The sequence below is a fragment of the Elaeis guineensis genome, chromosome 11 (assembly GCF_000442705.2).
Source record: "Elaeis guineensis isolate ETL-2024a chromosome 11, EG11, whole genome shotgun sequence".
NCBI lineage: Eukaryota > Viridiplantae > Streptophyta > Magnoliopsida > Arecales > Arecaceae > Elaeis > Elaeis guineensis.
The window spans coordinates 6,731,704-6,755,275 of NC_026003.2; the positions used below are offsets into that span (position 1 = coordinate 6,731,704).

The 23,572-nt window shown below is 36.8% G+C and overlaps 1 protein-coding gene across 5 annotated transcripts; it reads left to right on the plus strand.

The window, feature by feature from the left end:
* Positions 1-351: 351 nt before the first annotated feature.
* LOC105053522 (alkylated DNA repair protein ALKBH8 homolog) lies at positions 352-20,471 on the plus strand. 5 transcript variants are annotated; one of them, XR_833469.4, is made up of 9 exons: positions 352-490; positions 3,911-4,253; positions 8,691-8,792; positions 8,908-8,994; positions 10,583-10,708; positions 12,764-13,030; positions 13,314-13,379; positions 16,473-16,594; positions 19,825-19,964. XR_833469.4 is itself a non-coding variant. In XM_010934728.4 (8 exons), exons 2-8 carry the CDS (start codon positions 3,945-3,947, stop codon positions 19,954-19,956), a joined length of 981 nt encoding a protein of 326 aa, XP_010933030.1. In that variant the 5' UTR covers positions 352-490; positions 3,911-3,944; the 3' UTR covers positions 19,957-20,471. The 5 variants fall into 5 exon arrangements, 4 of the variants coding, with proteins under 4 accessions (XP_010933030.1, XP_010933031.1, XP_010933028.1 ...); XM_010934728.4 differs by lacking the exon at positions 16,473-16,594 and having other exon boundaries at positions 3,911-4,145; positions 19,825-20,471; XM_010934729.4 differs by lacking the exons at positions 16,473-16,594; positions 19,825-19,964 and adding an exon at positions 15,283-16,436.
* Positions 20,472-23,572: the final 3,101 nt, after the last annotated feature.

The following is a 23,572-nucleotide window of genomic DNA, read 5'->3' on the forward strand; positions in this document are numbered from 1 at the left end:
AGGTGAATAACATGCGCCCGTCATTTGATCTTGAACTTTTTAAATATAAGGGAGTAACGTGGTAAGTGATTATTGGACTGAATCTACAATCCACCTATTTATTAGACTTCTTCAAAATAAATATTGTGGTACCTAATGATACGTGGTGCTGTGCAAAATCCATACCATAGAAGATATTGTTTCAAGCAGAAACTATATTTTATGACGAGGTGCCCCATCTTCTCTTGGATTGTTTCCGTGGTGCACCAGCTGACGTGGTGCACTTGGTCCGGGGTATAATTGTCCATTTCGAGAGTTGCATGAAGCGAACGGTATTCCTCTCGTGTCCTCTCCTTTCCTGTTACTATAAAAGGCCAAGAGGGCGGCTACGGTGATTCTCAACTCTCCGCATGCGCCAATCCCGCTGTCTCAAACCAAACCCTAGAGTTTTTTTCTGAAAAATCCACAATCCTTCCCCTCCGTGGCCGGAATTCACTCGTCTCTCTCTGAGGTATATCCCTCTACTCTCTATCTCGCTGATCTGTTACAACTATTTGCAGATTTTTTTTTGTACGGCTTTCTTTCTTTCTTTGCTTTTCTTTTCATCTCTCTCTTTGTGCATGGGGGGCCTTTCAAGAAAGTGGTTCGGGAATTAGCGGTGTATTGTGAACATTGATTAAATCGTTGGAGGTATATTTTGGTTGATTTTCTTTAGCAACAGCGGGTTTTGATTGAGTTGAAGATAAATCTGCTGCTGATATGAGAAGAAAATTTATTTATTAATCTTTTTCTTTTTCCAGATAATTTTGGCCCATGATATATGGTTCAAGTAGTTTAGTTTGATTAGAGATTAAGGTACTTCTGTTCTTTATGTTGTCTGTGAATTATCAAGCATGAGAGTGTCTAGTGATAGAATTACTCGTTGCATATGAAAGCAGGCTTTTTCTGTTTCCCCTCTCTAGGTGTCAAGAAAAGTGCTGAATTAGCAGTTTCTTGGCTTCCACAACTAATCTTCTAGATTGTTTCATTAGAATCAGGGGTTTCCTTCCATAGGCCTTAGCACTCTCTGATCTTCAGGTAAGTAATCATCAAAGGGCACCAGAATTTCCTTCATTATTTTTATATCAACTAATCTCCTTCGTTCCACAACTAATCAGAAAAGTCCTTATTTTTTTTCCTGCCAGAGGAGTTTTGGTTGGGGGACACATAAAACATGTTAGTGTACGGTAAAAAAAAGCCCTTATAAGTAATCATTAATCATGAGGGCAGGGGTACAATGCAATAAAACATAAAAATTTCTACAAAATATTAAATGCAACCCTTTTTTGGAAATCCAATAATTAAGTAGATTTTTCTGAAAATCCCAGGTCCATTTTAGCTCTTTGTTGTATAAGAACTAGTAAATGGCATGACATGCACCGTATCAGCCATTGGTTAGCACACCTTATACGATCGACACTCAGATCTCTGTTTGAGTTATTATACTATATATGTTTACTTAGTTAAAATTGCTAGGCCTCTTTTGTATCTGTTTTAATTCCACCTTTCATGCAAGTGGTTCACGTGAAACTCGTGGCAACTGCTATATGTGGTTGTATTATGATATTTTGTTTTATCCGTAGTTATTTTTATATCAATGTCTAGCTTTATGTGGAAATGAGACTTATGTCTATGGAAAAAATTTGGATACCCTTTCTTCTCATATTGGTAAGATAACTTGATAATCTGTACTGTATAATTTGCAAAACTTCATCTTTATGATTTTTTTTTTAAAAAAAATTGAGGGAAAGTTAGGGAAGCCCTTCCAATTTATTATTGAAATAAAGATGTATCTTTATGATATTTAATAATGTTATGCTGCTTGAATTATTAAAGCTATACCTAGTTGTTTCGAGATGGAGAACAAACAATCAATAGGGATGTGTAGAAGGGATGATGTCACTGATAGGCGGGTGACCTTGAGCAAGACAGGTGTGTAAGCTTAAGGCTCATCACCTCCTTTTGAGGGATTCAAATGGCCATGGGGATTGGAAGGAACTAAAGATACCTCTAAGCGGTTGGGGCTTACATCAATTAGGGGAGGGACCTGTTCATGATGAGAGACCAAGTGATCATGCCGGCCATTGTCGAGCATCTCCGGGCATGTTTCGCTAAGAATATGGCATGTGATGATGCAAGGCTTGATTGGGTCAAGTAGCCTTGAAAACTCTACTTGCTTGAAAAGTTTTTATTGTGAAGGCCATTGCCCAAGTTTGTTGCTTGGGAACTCAAGCTAAAATTGGAGCCTGGAGCATAACTACTGGCCATTGGTGACACCTGATGAAGTCTTTGGCTTCTGGTTTGGGAGTGAGCAGAAAATGTTCAAGGTGTGGGTGCTTGCGTTGGATGGTCACTAGTCAAATGCTTGTGCTGGAGGTCTACTTTGCTTGGTTGGTTGATGCTATCAAGACCAATGTCGCATGGATGAGGGCACATGGCAATGGGGTAGCAAAGGTGAGCATCGATGCAAGATCTTAGTATTGGGGCTCACTTAGGAAGAGATCTTGTCCTGGGTGCAAGCCATGGAGATGGGATCATTTGTATGGGCTCCACTAGCCACATAGGTAGCAATAACATTAGTTGAAGAGAAGATGTGGCGGGGTGCAACATTTGTCACCTGATCATGGACCTCCTCGTAGTTCAGCCGATGGAAAGGATGATGGTCAAGAGGCTCCTAGGGACAACTCATGCCGCATCGGTGGTGGCTAGAGGCAAAGCAGTTGTAGCTGTGGACTATGGGGCCTCTTTGGGAGCTTAGGCCCCCCTAGTGGATCACATGGCTTCATATGTGAAGGGGGTTTTTGTGTTCGAAAAATTGGGTCTCCTCATTTGGCAATAGTTGGTTGCATAGACTCGCTGGGCTAGCCATGCACTCAAGGGTACTACTAGTGCTGGACATGCAAGATGCCTTCAACTGGATTTGTAGATGCTTTGACAACCATAGATTTCCTGAAGATCTCATTGCCTTTTTTAGGTGAGTGAATCCATGGTTGTTTGGGGTCATTGGGTTCAACCACTGGATAGCCTGGATGGTCGAACCCACTCTAATGTGCTTCATTAGGCATAGTGGTGGGTGACCATGTCATAGAGCAATGTCTCCGCCCATATTTCCACACTACAACAAGTATAAAGGGCGTTGCGGTTCATGACTTGCCAGAGGATTCTCCCACCATTGCCATGGTGGTGGAGGTACCTCCGATTCCTACTTTGACCTAATGACCTATGGCTGTCGAGGTGTTGGGGGATGGCAGCCTCCTTCTTACTAGTTTTGTACCGGCATCGGTTGATGTCTGTTGATCATCATAACCCCACTTAATGTACTCGAATGCACTAGTGTAGCCTGACCCTGTTGGGGCCTTCTTTGATCCCCTCCTAATTGATTGTCCTTTCATGAGTTTGATGTGTCACTTCCTACTGTAGCTTGTAGCTGAGTTTGATGTGTCACCTTGTTATCAATGGTGCAATGCATATGCTGTTTTTGGACTTCACCCACCAATGAGCTAGGTGGCAGCGGTTGCTTTGGCCCCTTGCCATTGGACTGATATAGTGCTTGCATGAGGATTTGTATTGGCTTTGCATGGGTTGCTTTCTCTAGTATATTGTTGCATGTGGTCTCAAGTGCATGGTTTGTGTGGCTTTCCGTGCATGTAGCATGGGCATGCATGATGTAGTGCTTTATGTCCATCTCTAACTTTTCTTGGTCATAATACAATATAAGTACTTGTGCCAAAAAGTTATATCTTGTTCAATTTTTAACTTTGTTTTTTTCCCTCTTGAAGCTATTAAATATTATTTTGCTTTACTTGTATATGCCTCTTCATTATACTTATATATCTGTGAAAATATAGCTGTGCTCTTTTGCTGTTTTTTCTTATATTCATATGTTTTTCAGGGGAAAGAAGTAACAAACAATATTTCTTACAATTATGAATAAAGTCCAGTCAAAATTCACCCGTCCAAAGGGAATGGATCATGAGTCAAGTTCTAACTTATATGTTGCCAATTGTGGTCCAGCTGTGGGCATATCTTTTGATAATATTGAATCAGTTTTTAGCACCTTTGGGAAGGTTATAGGTGTCCATGCTGCTGATGAAACTGGTACTCGTGTGATTGTTTGCTTTCATGAAGTAAGTGCTGCTCAAGCTGCCTTTAAAGCTTTAAATGGCTATTCTTGCCCCGACCTCGGTGGGCGAACCTTGTGTATACGTTATTCAGTACCGCAGCCACCTCCGAAGGTTTTAACTGTAAACTTAGTGTCAGCATGCAAAACTTTTCTGCTTTAAAAGATAATTTCTTTAGATTAATCTGCCACACCTACATGCTAAATCCAGATGTTTGAATGTAATTTTAATTGCTCATTCTCCTAGTATTTATTTGTCAAAAAATGACTACACGGTGTATGTTTATGTTCATCTATCATAATGAATGTGGTATATGCCATTCAGATATCTATTTTGTCCTGTACAAAACTAACTTATCTTTATAGCCATGAAATCAAAAGTGATGTGATGTTGTTTTTAGTAGCTGAGATTTATGATTTTATACGGTATGTTATGGATAGTTTTTTCCAGAACGATGAATATAAGAAATTAAGAACTTTCTTCTGTACACCATTTATTTTGTTTTGTGTTGATATTTTTCATCAATACCATACATGAAGCTTCCTTTAGTTAGTTACTATAGCATCTGTATTTTATTTCCATTTATTCTTTATTAGAATACTGATTTAAGAAAATGTGTAGACTAACCCTATGCGTTGTCTACGTGTATGAAAGTCAGGATTGCAATCCATTTTGAACTTGCATATCCAATTTGTTTTCCCTGCCAATGACATAGTGTCTTCACTCCATACTCCTCAATTCTCAATATTTGTGTTGCTTTAGTCTTTTAGTTTCTGGGCTCCTTTTCAAGACTACCACAAAGATGATAATTGTATGTTTGAAGAACCATATGAAATACTAATAATTTAAAAGGAATTTAGATATAGAAAATAAATGGTTTCTGACTAATTGATCAGTTTTACTTATGAGATCATCGAGTTCCCTTCTGAAAAAATTTTATGTCATGTATTGGAATGTAACTGGTGTGGTAACCTGGACTCTTCATGAATCTGACTAATTAGGCCTACCTTGTGCACAAAAGTTGATCTCATTGGACTAGGTCCATGCCAGAATTCTTAACTGCTATTTGGAGTTTTGGACTAATACTATATCTGGTGTTGCAAGGCTGAATTCAAGAAAGACTTACCCTGTCAAACTCTTCTGCTTCCCCCCTCCTTAGTGGACTTCTTTTGTACAAAAAGATGTCCATACTTTAGTAGCTGGGAAAAACTTCTGCCTATGGTGGCAAAACTTCTTTCGGAACCCATGCATACGCCTGCCTCCTGTGACTGTTCCTTGTTCTACCCCTTTTTCTGGGAGACCCTCCTCCCATACCTGCACCCATGTCCACTTTGACATCACTCCTGCTTCTGGCAACTAAGGTCCATATGTTTATTACTTTAAAAGATGAATAGATATAAGTGTGTAATAACATATGAACTTTGTTTTTTAAGGTATTGTTATACAATAGAAGCAGAACTATGATGCCATGATGTTGGAATATATGGATTGAAGATGTGAAATATATGCTGGATATCTATTCTTAAGGTAAAACATTGTAAGACTGAGTTGTTTGCTGAGGTTGTTCCTAAATAGAGGATGCTTATTTTAGTTTTCATGGTTTCATATGGCAATACAGAATGTAAGAGACTAGAGGATTATTCCTTTCAGTTTTCAGCTGTTTTGCTGATGTAGGGAGATGTTTATTTTGCAGAACCTGTTAGAGTTTTTGATACTACATAGGATCCAAGAGTCCTGTTAAGGTTGCCTCCATTAATGAGATTCCCACTTTTGAACATCAGAAGGAAAAGCTGTTTTCCTTCCTACTCTATATATCCAATGGATTGAGTAGTAATTTGGTGACTTTTACATAGATGGCCTTCTAATTAGAAGGCTATGGATTTAACTTATGGAAACATTTTGTGAGGTCTGAGACCCTATGGTTCAGTTGAAAGAATTCTCTTACACTGCATTAAAGATATTTAAAAGAGAGGGGGTTTTGAAGGCTTTGGCCTTTTGTTGTTATGTAAGGAGCTAGCAAAATAAGATAGTGGCAAATGTTCTGTAGAGTTCTTTCTTTCTGTCAACATAATTCTTGGTAAATAGAAATTCTGGTTCGAGGTTAAGAGCATCTTATATCCAACAAGTCTTGATTACAATAACATAAGATATGGAAAATTGACAAGCTGGAGCTCATAGATGATGTGGGTTGATGGATTCTAATATTTTCATTGCTGACCTATTTGTTCTGAATCAAGGATTTGTGACCATTTATGAGAATATTTGGATCCTATCTATCTTTAAATTTTAGGATGTTTAAAATTTATGGAGAGACATGGCATTTGTATGCAAGATTTGGACTATTTAGTGTAAATTCTTTCATGTGACATCTCATTAGGGACAGCTGAATAACAATTCAATGGAAAACTTTAAAAAAATAATCAGCCAACTAATGATAATAAGCCCCATATTTAACTTTAGAGAATTGGGAGAATTTCCTAAGATAGAGGATGTTGTAGCATTAAGGGTGAACAAATTTTAAAAAACAAAGCTGAGAAATTTGATGATAAAACCAAATATTTTGAGAATAAACTTGATGCTTTTGTGGTTCATTCCAAACATCCTTTAAATAACATCTGAAGGTAAATGTTCCATAAAGATAGATGCTTTCCTCAATAAGTTGCCTGAAAGTCTTAAAATCACATCAAGAGATGCTATATCTTCTATCTAGATATAACTATGCCTTGTCAACTGTCAATAACATGGTTGCTAGGACCTATAACAAATTTATTTCCAATGTGATTAGGTTCTAGTTGAAAGTCTTGACTGAATTCTGGTCCAAACTAATGCCTATGGGCCAAATGCCTGGACTATGTATAAACATTATTTTCTTATTCTTTTTTCCTTTTCATTTTTTGATAAGTTTTAGCAAGATCATGGTTTACATGTAGTCCAACATTTGGATTAGATATACATACTAAAACAATTGTTGTTTTAAAAGTTAAAAGAAGTTTGTTGAAGCTACAATGATACACAGAGATGGAAAGTTTTTCACATTATCCAACCTAAAAAAAATTCACAATGATCTGTTGGGTTGTGCAGACTTTAGGAATGCCATTTGTGACTTAATTAGGTGCCTTGTTCATATAATAGGTTTCTATGATGCCTATAGATTCTTGTGTTTAGAATGGATGGTGCTAGTCCACCATGAAAATCTGATACAAAATAACTACCCAGTGTGGAACTTTCCTATTGCTCCCATTGGATTGACATTGCTCACACTGCAAAGCAGTAGGAAAGTTCCATGTCAGCTGTGTAACTTCTGTCTCAGATCTGTCTGACAAAGTCATATCTGTTCCAAATGTAAACTCTGTTGTCATTTACCTTGCTACTACCACTAGTGGTTTTTGCATTGCAGAAATGAAACTAGGTAGGATGTTGTGAGTAACATAAACTATATATATGAACAAGTCATGAACAAATAGACAACTTAATTTTATAAATAATGTTAAATAAAGCAACTCTACCCAATGCCCCATCACCAAGACCTTGCTTTTTGGAGGAAGGAATGTAAAACCTGTCACATTCATTAAGTGAATGAACCACTGATTGAGGACCTGGTCATCTGGTGGTACCATACAGGACCAGAGAGAGACTGGGTCCTAGGATGCATTTGGGACCTTGGTCTCTATGTGCTGGAATGGACTGGGATGGTTGTGTCCTGACACCTGGGCAATATTTAATCATCCCACCTCTATCAGCATCTGTGAACACACCATCTATTTAAAATGTGGGGCCTGATTGGGCACCTTGGGGTTGGTTCTTGTGTTAAAGGGTGTGGATGGGTGTCTTGAGAAGTGGGTATGTTAAGTATTTTTCTGTTTGATGTAAATAAAGAATGCTTAACACACTTTGAAGACATTCCAGTATCCCACTGTGCATTCTTCCACTGACACGGGAACACAGGCCACACTCCATGTGGTCCTCACATGTCATTGAAGGTGTGGGTTTGTGTGCTTTATGGTACATAAAATGTTGTTGTTCATGTAGTTTCTGCATAACTTGGTTTAATAAACAATCATTTATCCAAAAAAAGCTAAGAATATGATAATTCCGAGAATTGGTTTTTTTTGAACATAACACTAGAAACATTCTGCAAACCATTGAGACTTGATGTCATCATGGCAATCCTAGAGTGAAATATCAAAGCATGCTATCTCTTGCCATGGACTAGTGCCCAAAAGTGCAAACATAATTCATTTCTAATATCTTTATTTGTGTTGTACAAGTATTTCTTTGGAAAGATTCATTTATTTTTCTAATGCTAGTGTATTTGTAGATGTAAAATGCTACTGGTTCATTATATGTGCATGTGTGTTAATGTGGCCATGATTGTACCCTCTTTTAGTGCCTCATGTCCACAACATGCATTGCCACATTTCTGTTATGTGTATAGTTGATATAGCTTTCCTGGGCATATTCTGTTTCTTTTTGAATATGTACCACTGTTTTTTTAATCCTTTTGTGTGCTTCTTTTCTTTCACCATAATTAAGTCTCATCTATTTTTCTAGATTCTGGGTGGTGATTCACTTCCCGTATGTTTATCGGCATCAGAGCTGGCAATTCCAGGAATTTATCTGGTGCATGAATTCATCACTCTGAAGGAGGAGAAGGTTAGGGACTTGTTCTTCATTTTCATTTAAACATGCAGGAGGCCGTGACTGTATATGCTGCGAACTTTCTAAAATTTCTGCATTTGCAAGTTTATTTTGTGTTTTATATTCTCAGGAACTTCTTGCAGAAGTGGATGCTAGGCCATGGAAAAGACTGTCAAAACGCAAAGTTCAGCATTATGGTTATGAGTTTTTATATGAAGTAAGTTGCTTCTAGTAAGTATAAGAATCTTTTCATCTTGACATGTTATGTTCTTCCACTTGATTATGGAATTCCTTGAATTTGATGCTTCACTCATGTTCATTTACCCGTGGATCAGTCATTCTTGTAAATTTGCAATGGAGTTATTTAAACATCATTATCTAGCTCCTTTGATCTCTTAGGGGGTGCATTGTGAAATATGTTTCCCTTTTGTTTATACTGATGAAAAGTCAACCACCAAGGGGAATTATTTCTACTTAATAATGATAATTTAGGTTCCATATGTCATTTATCATAAGACCCTTAATTGCAAATCTAAGCATTTCCCTCTATGGGGCTGAAAATTGATTTGGCAAGAGGTTGACATGATTAATATGGTTTTATGATTCTCACTATTAACTTCCTATATTCTACTCAAGTACAGATTGTTTCAGACTGGGTTGATTTGGAGAGAATTATGTGACTGATCATGGTGTTTGTGGTTCTGTCACATTACTTCTAATTTGCACGGGCAAACTTGCTCAAAAACATAAGTTGGCATTCTGAGGTTTTCTACATCTCTGTTGGAACTTCTATCATATCTTTTTAAGCACCATGACTCCCATAGCTCCTAGATATCAGGCAACAAAACAATATGGTTCTGTTTATAATCTTTTTTATATTCATCATTTCTCTGCTTACAGTTCTGGCATTAACAAAGTTGCATGGTCTACTGATTAATGGGTTTCCATCCTTGCTTTAAAGATGAAAATTTTCATTTTTTTGCATTCGGAATTTGTCTTACATTGCATGAGGAGATCATGATGTTATGTGTTCTAATAGGAGTACGGTTATGTTTTCAGTTATGCCTGCATTCTCAGTGCTATATCATTTTTTGGCACAGCAAGTTGATTGCATAAACTATAATATGATTAATGTATTTCATGATCTTTCACTAAGATATGTTTTGTTAAACACAGAAGTCATCTAAAGTTGTGTATGTGCTGAAGTCCTTAAAATGTCAAATCATAGGTTATTTTTCCACTTGCATCTGTATATATAATTTTAGTTAATGCATAGATAATTCGAACTCCAAAACCAGGAGATGTTTATTGGGAAGCATCAATAAGAAACCATTTCAATTTGGTTGCCCTCAAAGATTTGAAATGTTTCAAAAATTATATGAAGACTTGGCCATACCAGTATTGAAACATGTTTGGCATTTTGCAAATGTAAATTTTAAGGTATATTCCATGTTTCCATTACTTTTGATAGAATTCTGCATATCCAACTTATCTAGAAGTGTTTTTTCCTGGTTTTGTTTCCCTTCTTGCTTCCTACATTCACCTTTCATTGTGATAACTATGATAATGGTTGCTTAGTTATCGCATTGGGGAAAACTGGAAAACTGCTATTACCACTATATGCATGATGTCTTTATGGGGAGAGGACAATGTTTAACTTCTAATTATCATGAATGCAATGACAATTCTTATATTCCTGGTTTCTTATGCTTATTATCTCAGTAGTCCAAGCCATTGCAAGTTTTGTCTTCATTAGCACAGTGCTCCTGGATGTGCTGATTGGAATCTTCCCATTATTTGCACAGACGAGAAATGTTGATTCGAAGCAGTTTCTAGGTGAACTTCCATCCTTTGTTTCTCACATACTCAAGAAGATCATGTCATTTCCTGGCCTTGATGATGATAGAAGCAAACAAGTGGATCAACTGACGGTATGTAACAAACTTGTTTGGCTGAAAGCCTGAAACCTACATCTTTTACCAGAAAATTTTTCTTATATTTTTGTGGTCTCATTGGTGCTTGACCTAGGCATTTATCATGCTACGTCGTGTTGTAGCCCATAAGAAATAGCCAAATTGTTGGCTTGACCCTAGCATTTTATTTCTCATTTGGAACCCAACCCAGCTCTTAAAACCTAGTCTGCGTATAGGCTTGGCCCTCCACGAACCAACACAATGTAGGTTTTTGGGTCAACCTGCAGCTGCCATGGGGACTGGGAGGAGCTGGTTCTAGGAGTTGGTGGTGAGTCATTAGTAGGGATGGTGAGGATGGGCTTGAAGTTGGATGATGGTGGTTAGGGCACCACAATGTTGTAGACCTGTGATCAATGAGAGGGCATTGCCACCTGCCTGGTGCACCATTTGTGAGCTTCTTTTGATTTTTAAGGAGTCGCCATCCAAGTTCTGACCACTTGAAGAGTAACATATTAAAAATCAGGAGAAACTAACAAGTAATGCACCATGTTGGAGGGAGAAGAGGGGGAGAGTAGTCATCACTCATTAAAAATCAAAAGAAACTAACATGTACCATGTGGTTGGCTATAGGGAAGTAGTAGATGGGTGAGTGAGAAGGGCCGAATACCTTTGGGAGTGCTAGGGGTAGAGTAGCATGTACTGGCTAAGAGGGGAAATAGAGGAAGGGAATGGGGAAGAGAGAAGATGGAAAGTGGGCAGTGTGAGGGGAAGCAGAGTGGAAGCAATAGAAGAGTATTATGGATTCAAGGGGAAAATATAGATGTTGTATGTCATATAATGCTAATATTATATTATTTTGATATGTTAGGTTAGTCTCTAGCTGATCAGGGTAATTTTTATGCAGCCCAAACCCAGCCCTAATCTCAAAATCTCAGCCTAGTTCAACCATTTGGTCAGAAATCCTGAGGCTTGCTAAAAACTGGACCTTGCAAGTTGGCTTAATAGGCTAATCAGCACCTTGACTGTTTCCAATCATTAGGTGCAGCACACCAATGGTGCATGTATTTCTCTAGCTTTTGATAGGAATTTCTTAATGTTTGCGCTCCTCCTGCCCCAATATCAGCTTTCTTCCCTTCTCGTTGCAGCACATTAGTGTCTATTGACCAAATTGTCATTGAGGAGTACCAATGTTAGAGACTATAGTTTGTTAGTGCATAGACTTTAGACTTGTATCATTGCCTTATGCTTGAAATATGGTTGACCTGCGAACTTAAAGGTTCAAGCTTGTTGTTCTTTATGGTTTTCTTTTTTGCATATAATAATACTAATAATCATGTAATACAATGAGAAATGAAATAGAGAATAGTTTCCGAATAAAATATTCTTTTGCCTATTAATTCCTCTCTCAGCAACAGTGCTTTCTCTTCTGTATGGCCAGCTGATCTCACCCTTCTTTATACTTTCCTCTGTTATTCACTGTGCATGAGAGAACTGCTAGCTGAACACGTCAGAAGTATGTGACATCACAAGAAAAGGCCTTTTGCCTACCCATGATTCAACATCATATATAAAGGAGTGCTACAATGTCAAGGTATGTACATAAGGCTTGCTCGTTGATGTGCAGTACTTGGCTGGCCATTCACAGGAACTGTAGCAACCAAGCAATGCCAGCCTGTGAGCGTGTAGCCTTTTGTGCATACTTAAACATAAACTTTGCAAAGAAAGAAGAAAAGCAGCAGCACACCTCATCAAATGCTACATGTATTTGAGATTATTCAAATGTCCCTTCTTATGTGCTGAACATCTGGTTGAAGACATTTTTGACATAACTTTAATTGCATTATTAAGTTTTTTGGTGTTATTTTATATAGTATGTTACATGATTCATTTTAAGGTTCAGGAACTGTCAATCACATTGGTGCCCATCCCCCACCTCCACCCCCCTCCTGCATCTTCTGCCCACCAATCATAAAAATCCTAGCTCTACCCTTGTGGGTGATATGTACGAACATCCAAGATATGTACCAAATAAAGCTGTTTATAAGTCCGACTAACCTTCTGGATTTGTTACAGGTTAATGAATATCCTTCTGGTGTGGGCTTATCTCCACATATAGACACTCATTCAGCATTTGATGAATTGATTTTCAGTCTTTCATTAGCGGGTCCATGCATTATGGAATTCAGGAGATATCCTCAAGGCACGTTTACCGCTATTGGGAATAACCCTCAACAATTATCAAATTTTACAAGGAAAGCTATTTTCCTTCCTCCTAGATCCATGCTTTTGATTTCTGGAGAAGGGCGATATGCTTGGCATCATTATATTCCCCATCATAAGGTATGCTATCAACGTAGTTGACATACTAAATACACTTTTATAGTAAGAAACATCAATAAAGGGAATAAATAAAAGAAAGCAGAGGGATTTCATTAATGGATCCTTGCTTTCTCTCAAACAATGCAAATTATTTCATCTGTTTTTGGGGCATGTTTGATAATTGTCATGCGAACAAAGTATCAGAGCTCCTTAAATTTTTGGTTGTTTTTTTTAAAATAAGCAATAATTGAAAAACATATATAGATTATAAATTATTTATTCAGATAGCATCTTTGAATCACAGGTTGATACGGTTGGGGGACATGTTGTCAGAAGAAGCTCAAGGAGGGTTTCTTTTACTTTTCGCAAGGTTTGTAAATATATTTAATGGTTTTTAGCAGCTTTTTATTATATATTCCATGTTCACCTGCTTTGAGGGTAGAAATACTATATCTTATTTTGGTGCATCTGGAAGTTTACCTTAAACACAATGTTTTACAGAAAAAATTGCTCTAGTAGATAATTTTGTATGCGATCACCTGATACTTTTTGACATGATTATTGCAAATGAAATACCTACTTATAAATGTAATTCAGGTTTCTCCAATTATTTTCCAATTTCTATGGTTATTGGTGTATGCTAATGTATTAAGATCAAGATCTCAGTAAAATAAATTAAATATAACATGCATGATCGGATATTAGGTTTACATCTCGAAAAGCAATGTTTTTACTTGGGGAGCTGTCTTTAATATGAAAAATGAAGCTTCTAACTATATATGTATCGCTTATGCTTATGTCTATGGAAAGTGCTGATGAGATTCGGACCATGGTTTGCCGTACTGCCCCTACTGGGATTTACAACTCGGAAAGCAATGTTTTTACTTGGGGAGCTGTCTTTAATATGAAAAATGAAACTTCTAACTGTATATGTATTGCTTATGCTTATGTTTGTGGAAACTGCTGATGGGATTGAGACAATGGTCTGTCGTACTATCCCATACCACCTGGTAGGAGCATACCATATCATACCGGTATGTTGTCTTGTACCGTACTGACACTCAGTATGTTATCTCGTACTATACTAATACTATAATAGGATAGTATTGGTATAGGATCCGGTACCGAGATGGCGAACCTTGATTCAGATTCCAGGTAGAGCAAGCACGAGAGGGAGGGGAGGGCCATGATCTTTTGCATGTTAGACATTCATATATGGATTTCTATTTTCACTTTGGCGGAGGCATATTTCTTCAGTATCATTTATTTCCCTAGTTTATTTTTTTTATTGTATAGTTAAAGAAGCACTTAGAGTTAAAAGTAAAAGATGTATGCATAAAAAATTATCATCAGTGGAAGCATAGAATACCAAATGACTTTGCTTTAGGAGATGACATAGGATAAATACATTAGAGGATTTTGAAATTATGGTCAAAATGGTCACAGATTCTTAGAGGCAACATTTTTTTTTTTGGTGTGTGTGTGTGTGTGTATTCTGCAAGATTTGATTTTTCACATCACTTCCAAGCTTAGATTTGGGGGGAAAGATGTTTATAAGGTTGCAAAGGAGTGGAGATGCTTGAAATGAAATTAAATCCAATTGAGCAGAACCTTTGGAGTGTTGTAGAATGACTAAATGCAATTCAGACCCTATGGAAAGTCAAACATGTTAGCATTGGTGTAGGGTGAGAATTTAGGGCTGTGAAGAGGGGAATATGACAGAAGATCTGAATATAAATGATGAAGCATGCAGGTGGATGTCTGATAGTACCAAAAAGGATAGCTAGAAATGGATGCCAAAAAGGAGCTTTGAGAAGCAGCTGTAGAGGACACAGTGAAGAATTATGATGTAACTTGATTTTTCTACACATTCTGGAGAAGTTGCTGGATTCTTGGGTCACTAAAGAGGATAGGTAACTAAAGAAGATGTAACTATTATATTATGAGAATTTTTCATTTCAGATTGGACAGGGATTAATGACATCATGGGTTCTTAGTCTGTGAAACCAATCCTTGATAAAAGGGACTGAACCTTTTTCTTCATGTTTGATTATTTTTATGAAAATTGAGTAAATCAATTAATTAGCATTACATTGTAGGCAATTGTAACACCTTTTGCATCTTCATTTGTGCGCTGTACAAACTCAAACCACCAGCACAGAACCCCACCCTGCCCAATCTCTTTTTTGTTTTCTCTATGTTCTTGATTGACAGCACCTTGAAAGTTGAAATAATTTTATCTCATTTATTTGTGTGACATGACTTGGTATTAGAGCTCATGAAGAGGCAGTCTCAACCTGTTCTGCAGTAAATCATTGTAACGGTCTAATCTACAAGTAGGCTATAACAGCCTAATCTTGGTAGGCTAATCTACAAGTAGGCTATAACAGCCTAATCTTAGTAGGCTGCGACTTTTGTGCATCTCTTTCAGGCTGGTAAACTGCTTATCCTCTTTTTTGATTCTTTTGGATGTAAAGGTGCTTACAGCATGGAATTTGTTTATCATCCTTTCCTTTCGACTAGTTTATGCTCCATCTATGCAATTAACCAGTGAGGCAGAATGTATTCAGATGAATGTGCACACATGCATCTTACTGTAGTAAGGTGCTTATTGAAGTTTTGCTGGTCTTGTCATGTCCTGTACTGTGTGCAGCTTTTCGTGTCTCTAAGGTCTAATATGTCTATCTCCAGATTAGTTGTTAAATCTTCAGTCTCTAGTATGGCATGTGATAACTCATGGCTGTGAAGCTCTCCGATGATAATTAGTTCTGGCTGTTTTAGGATGCTAAGATATTCATCGATGCTTATAGATAACAAGGGAATGATAAAGAGAAACATTGAGGATCTTGGAATAAATTGAGGATATGGTGTAGGGTGAGAATTTAGGGCTGTGAAGAGGGGAATATGACAGAAGATCTGAATATAAATGATGAAGCATGCAGGTGGATGTCTGATAGTACCAAAAGGGACAGCTAGAAATGGATGCCAAAAAGGAGCTTTGAGAAGCAACTGTAGAGGACACAGTGAAGAATTATGATGTAACTTGATTTTTCTACACATTCTGGAGAAGTTGCTGGATTCTTGGGTCACTAAAGAGGATAGGTAACTAAAAAAGATGTAAGTATTATATTAATGAGAATTTTTCATTTCAGATTGGACAGGGATTAATGACATCATAGGTTCTTAGTCTGTGAAACCAATCCTTAATAAAAGGGACTGAACCTTTTTCTTCATGTTTGATTATTTCTATGAAAATTGAGTAAATCAATTAATTAGCATTACATTGTAGGCAATTGTAACACCTTTTGCATCTTCATTTGTGCGCTGTACAAACTCAAACCACCAGCACAGAACCCCACCCCACCCAATCTCTTTTTTGTTTTCTCCAAGTTCTTGATTGACAGCACCTTGAAAGTTGAAATAATTTTATCTCATTTATTTGTGTGACATGACTTGGTATTAGAGCTCATGAAGAGGCAGTCTCAACCTGTTCTGCAGTAAATCATTGGAACGGCCTAATCTACAAGTAGGCTATAACAGCCTAATCTTAGTAGGCTGCGACTTTTGTGCATCTCTTTCAGGCTGGTAAACTGCTTATCCTCTTTTTTGATTCTTTTGGATGTAAATGTGCTTACAGCATGGAATTTGTTTATCATCCTTTCCTTTTGACTAGTTTATGCTCCATCTATGCAATTAACCAGTGAGGCAGAAGGTATTCAGATGAATGTGCACACATGCGTCTTACTGTAGTAAGGTGCTTATTGAATTTTTGCTGGTCTTGTCATGTCCTGTACTGTGTGCAGCTTTTCGTGTCTCTAAGGTCTAATATGTCTATCTCCAGATTAGTTGTTAAATCTTCAATCTCTAGCATGGCATGTGATAACTCATGGCTGTGAAGCTCTCCAATGATAATTAGTTCTGGCTGTTTTAGGCTGCTAAGATATTCATCGATGCTTATAGATAACAAGGGAACAAGGGAATGATAGAGAGAAACATTGAGGATCTTGGAATAAATTGAGGATATGGTGTAGGGTGAGAATTTAGGGCTGTGAAGAGGGGAATATGACAGAAGATCTGAATATAAATGATGAAGCATGCAGGTGGATGTCTGATAGTACCAAAGCGGACAGCTAGAAATGGATGCAAAAAAGGAGCTTTGAGAAGCAGCTGTAGAGGACACAATGAAGAATTATGATGTAACTTGGTTTTTGTACTCATTCTGGAGAAGTTGATGGATTCTTGGGTCACTAAAGAGGATAGGTAACTAAAGAAGATTAAAGTATTATATTGATGAGAATTTTTCATTTCAGATTGGACAGAATGTATTCAGATGAGTGTGCACACATGCATCTCACTATAGTAAGGTGCTTATTGAATTTTTGCTGGTCTTGTCATGTCCTGTACTGTGTGCAGCCTTTCATGTCTCTAAGGTCTAATATGTCTATCTCCAGATTAATTGTTAAATCTTCAGTCTCTAGTATGGCATGTGATAACTCATGGCTGTGAATCTCTTCGATGATAATTAGTTCTGGCTGTTTTATGCTGCTAAGATATTCATCGATGCTTAAAGATAACAAGGGAACAAGGGAATGATAGAGAGAAACATTGAGGATCTTGGAGTAACATTCCTCCCCTCTCCCGCACAACCCCCCCCCCCGCCCCCCGACAACAAGAAAAACCCTCCCCAACCAAAAAAAAAAAAGAAAGAAGAAGAAGCTGCCGCCGCCACCACCTTGATCAGAGCATTTTAGAATGATTTCTGGATTTTTTCCCCTATTAGATGAGCCCTTAAGTTAGATCGAGCTACCTTCTTTTTGTACATTGATCGGGAAGCATGGGTATGGCTGTCCAAACTTCTAGTAGAAAGAAGAAAATGGTTTCTCAGGTACATCAGGATATGAAGTTGTATGCTTGCAAGGAAAGCTACCTTTTTAGGAATATATGTATATCATCCACAGTATTTGGCAAGAGTTAGACTGCTACAATACTATTGAGCTTTTTTGTAATGAGAACATGGACATATGAGCATATGATGAAAGAGAATTTTATTTTCAAATCTCTGGCTACAGATTTAGAGTTTCGTGCTTGATTGGATGCAGTATCTAGGACAATATTTATTACTTAAGTCCCACAGACAGAGTACATAAATGCCTGCTTATAGAGGAGATAAAGATGTTTCTCTGAAATCAAGTGACTCTAGAGTCTAGACCGGTACTGGGTTACCAGAAGTGGGTGCTGAGAAGTTGGACTCTTGACGATTATTTTGATAAAGAAGTGGTTACAGGGATGGGTTTCCAGGGAGATTTCGAAGCGGTTTAGTACCCTAAGTGGTGATTCCTGCTACTACGGACTGGTACAAAAAAGGGAATAAAAGATCTAATCCAGTAAACAGGTGTAACCACCTGTTCATCATCTAGATAGGTTGCATCTGCCAGGACCCTCAGTTGCTAATACAATTGTTAATTGTTGATGATTATCATGCTGGTGTTGTTGACATCTCCTAACTGACAACATTTAGTCTGTCAAGCTGTTTATTGGTCATTTTAAGAGGAAGAGATCAAAGCCTCTTATATCTTCTTGTTTAGTTGGACATACATTTGTTCCTTGTATGTTTATTACTCGTGATGTTTGTATGTTCTTGTTGTAGTTGCTTGAAATGTGATTCCAAAATTATGAAATTGTGTTCCATCGCAAATTTAAGGCATGTCCTGTCAAGTGCCTGACCTTTCCAAGACCAGCAACAGATCTTCCATGTAGAATCTCTCAGGTTCAAAAAACGCGGACAACATGATGGAATCAGTACAGATTGTAGGGAGATGGAAGAGAGAAAACATGCAACACAAAGTATATTGTTTTATTAATAACTTCAATTCTACCTGGTTATAATTAGAACTAACCATATAGAGGCTTTCATGCCCAAGACTCAAAGCTAGAGCTGGACTCCCATTCAACCTACACTTGATTAGAAACTCCATTCCCTTATCTCCATATAGCCTACTCCACTCATTCAAAGCTACACCACCCAAAATATATCCTGACTTTTCTACTTCAACTCTAAGAATATTCACCGTGACCTTCCAACTATCTCATGTTGGAAGCAGCAAAATAGAAACTGTTCATACTCCACTATCATCAAACTCATGTTCATCCTTTGACTTTCCTAAATAGGAGCACATGATGGCTGGATTTCTGTTCTTCCATACATCTTGGCCCCTAAGAGGATGAACCATAGCTGATCATATAATGTTTTTAAAGAAAAAGGTTGACTTTTATTCTCTTGTTGCCTTCCAATGATGTGACATACAATTAGTTAGTTTTATTTTTTTTTTTTTTCAATTTTTTGTGTGTGTATGTGTGTTGGAGGGAGAAATTGTGGATGCACTCGATGACCAAGTCTGGGAGTAATCTCCCTTGGAAGTGTTTTCATGGTGGAAGGTTATACACACTGGCAAAACTTAAAATTGGTACCTTTAATAACACCTATTGACTACAAAGATTCCGGTGTATTGTTATATTCCTGGTAGCACTTGATTATCCAGTAAATCTTACAGTCTGAGAGCATGCTGTTTGTGGATGTTATTGAGTCGTTGCCATCAGAAAGCATGTTGGAATTGGATATACCCCTACAGATGGGTAACTTCATGGTTGCATTATTGTTTTGAACTACATCCTTCAGCTTAGTAAACACTAAAGCTCTGTAAAGTTCTGTACAGTGCAAGCAATTGACAGTTAAAGCCTTCGGATTTCTTTTAAATTTACCTTTAAATTTAACTGTAAACAGTGATGTGACAGTTTGACTATTTTGATCATTACAGGTGAGGAAAGGACCTTGCTGCTGTGAATATAAGCAATATTGTGATTCTCAAAAGAATGCTATTAGAGCAATGTTCGCTACCGAAAACACCAAGCAACGCCGAGCTGGTCATATCATCACGTGTAACACGTGACAAGCGTTTAGGCTGACAGATACTCATGTTTAGCATGGATAAAGTCAGTTGATGTTCCTTCTAAAATGTGATAGAAACTGATGAGTAGCAGTTGATCGAAACTCATGTGGTCGCTTCTAGCAGGTGACAAGCATTTAGGCTAACTCTCACCAAGAGTTGAGAGTAATAGAATAGAAGTCAATTTTGTGGAGGCATGTGGCGGCTAATTTGACAATATTGCTTTTGTTTGCATGAGGCAAGATTTGTCAACTTGTGGTTTTAGTTAGTCTTTATCTTGGTGAGAGATGCAACATCAGAACAGCCAATGTGCTGGATTACTGCAGCATTCTGATAGACAGCTTAGTTTGCTGCATTATTGATTCTAATCATTGGATACATGCCCCTATAAAGCCTGCATCATCATATCTTAGTTTATGGTGCTGTGAAGAACAATTTTGTAGCTGCAATCACTTATATTTCTGGTAGTCCTGTAATACTTCTACAGAACATTGTTTTAGATCCACTTGGTTTCTTTATGGCTGGCTTATTTTCTGATCAGGCACTAGCTGCCTGTAGTCTGGTCAGCTCGAACATGGTCTCCTTTGGATGGTGGTTTGGAGCCTGTATCATACGTGAACAGATATCTAGTCTATTGGGCGTAAAGGTACATCCAGGGGCTGTTTGGATTGCCTGGTTAAAGACACCATAATGCAAATTAACCGGTGTTTAGTGTAGGGCTGAGCAAATAATCAAAATTTGAAGAAATCTATCCAATCCAACGTAATAAATATCGACTTCGGCTGGAAATTAGATGAAGCTAGATTGAAATTTGTAAAAAATTAATTATTTACGATCAGATTCGATTTTTATATTTTTAATTTATATATAATCGAATTTAATTGATGTAGTATTTTGTAAACTCAGCTTTTATTATGGAATGGCATTGTATAGATTTCAATATTTTATTTTAAAAAAATATTTTGTCATTCATTTAAATTTATGAAAATATTAATATGGAATTGTTGATGAAAGTATATCAATTTGAAGTGATTTTAAAGTGATAGTTTTTAAGTATAGTTATTTTTATATGAATAATTTTTTTTTATTTTATACAGATTTAAAAATAAATTTAAATTTATATTTTATAAGATTTAAATTTTTTTTTATATTAAATTGATAAAAAAAAATAAATTTAAGTGGATCAATATTAGATTTAAAATCAATATTACGTCAACATTAAAGTCTAAATCGATGTAATCCATTCAAATGCGCTATAAATCGTTCTTTTTGATTTCAAATGGTTTATACATGATAAATGATTGGTAGTCGGTTGAATTTTTTTTAATCTGATTAGGTTCAGTCCTCATTAGTCATAAAACTTTTATCACCTATGTACCATAATTTTTAATAATTAAACACCTATAACTTTAGCTTTTGCTTGAGAGGAGAGAAGGACGACAATTACAACAAGAAGCCACAATCTTTAATAACAATAAGGAAACACTTATGTTAGTTTTGCTTTTGCTTTAAGAGATGATGGCATGATCCTTGAACCTTTATTGGTCACGAAATCCTTACCCACTTGCATAACACAATCTTTAATAAAAATACCTATTTGCTCGGGAGAAAATGAGAAGGCAACAATAAGAACACAACAACAAAAACAAGAAACCACAATCTTCCTCTTATCGTTGTCTTGTTGTTGAGGGGTTACATTCATGTAACACAAATAAAAATAAATAATCTAACTTCAAATGCCAACCCATGCACAATTCACAGTTAGCTTTCAAAAGCCACCCTAAGTAAAAATAAAATAAGAGCACACGAAGGCCTCCATTGTCCCTTAATAAGCAAACATGATCCCAAGAGATAAGGTGCAAACCTCGATGCTCCAAAGAGTGCCCTCATAAAAGACCCTGTATTCCTTCTCCATTTTAACAAAAATCGATATTGAAATATTAACACAAGATAGACAATACAAGAGAATAGAAGCACGTACAGATTGAAGTAGAGTTGTGCGACCAACAAGAGAAAGAAATTTTCATTTCTAATACACAATTTTGACTAAGAAGAGTAAAATTAGAAGAGACCAGTGGCATACCTGAAATTGGGACATTGAATATTTCCAAATTTCCTTCTTCTTTGCACCTCTTAGCATGGAACAAATTTTTCTCTTTTCTACCTCTTGGAGTAAATTGGTTGAATGTGACATATGATTTAGAAGTATTAATTGCATGACCCGATAAGGAACAATGCAAGTTAATGATTGTTTGAAGACAAAGTATCTTTGACTATTGTTGATGTCACCAGTAAGCAATCATCTGTGAAGAATATATGAGATACTACTAGGGTGATAGTAGCACAAGCTTGCACTCCTTTGATAAAAATAGGATGAAACCTAACATGAGATAACATTTTAATAAGAAAAGGCTAAAGCTTTTTCTATATGAATTTTGAGTGCCAAAGTAGATTTAGAAGAGGGGGCCTGCATTAGACAATGCGTAATTTCTTAGCTAAGTAGGACATTGTCTACAATACCATATCTTGGAACAAAGATGCATTGCTTAATAGAGATTAAGGAAGATAAAACTAGCTTCAATCTACTAACAAGGATTTTTACTACTGTCTTATAAATAGTATTACAAAGAATAATCAGCCCATAATCATCAGCAACTTTTGGATTTTGTGTTCTCAGAATCAAAGCAATATAAGTCCACTTCCAAGAGTTTGGCATTATCACAAATCCAAAAAAGTGCTTGATGGCACATACAACCTCCTTTTTAATAATGTACTAGAACTCCTAAAAAGATTAGACCCGAAACCCATCAAGTCCTAATGCTTTATTTGGATTTATGCTTCTAATTGCCTCCTTAATCTCATCAGTTGTCACTATCTTAATGAGAAACTTATTTTGATCCTAAGTGACAGTAGTAGAAGGTAAAGGAAAGTTTATCTCCTTACTATATGTTTCCTCTATGCATCTTTGTTGGAACTAAAAAATAAGAATGTGCTTAACACCTTTTGCATTCTCCACCACGATCCCATTCTAGTCTCCAAGTTGAGCAATGCTATTTCTCCTTCTTAGAATAATTGACCTATGGAAAAAACTTGTGTTGGCATCTCCATCTTTCATCCGAGTAACTCTAGACCTTTTTCTCCAAAAAAAAAATCTCCTGCAAATATAGATTATGTTGGTACTGTCTGAGTAAATTAACTGTATATATTTCTACATCGACAATTTTCCTTATTGACCTTCCTCTGCTTGAGTTCAAAAATTTTATTGCTCAAAGATTAACCTCTATTAAAAATATTTTCAACCTCACGCTTCCACCTCATCAGTACTTCTCATCTTGGTAAGAAGAATACAAAGTTTGACTCTAAGAGAGTAATCCCCTTCATACATCCAAGCTTATTGCACCTCTTGATGAATACCCTCATAATGAAGCCATATTTTCTCAAAGTGAAACAGAATAGATCCTTGAGACTTCATATTTTATATTAGATATGGATAACAATAGAGGCAATGGTTAGAAGCAAATCTAGTCAAGTGTTTAAGCTTTAATTCTTAGAAGAAATCCCACCAGCTATTGAGCAAAGGCTCGATCTAACCTTTCCCACACTATTGTTGTTCCGAAAT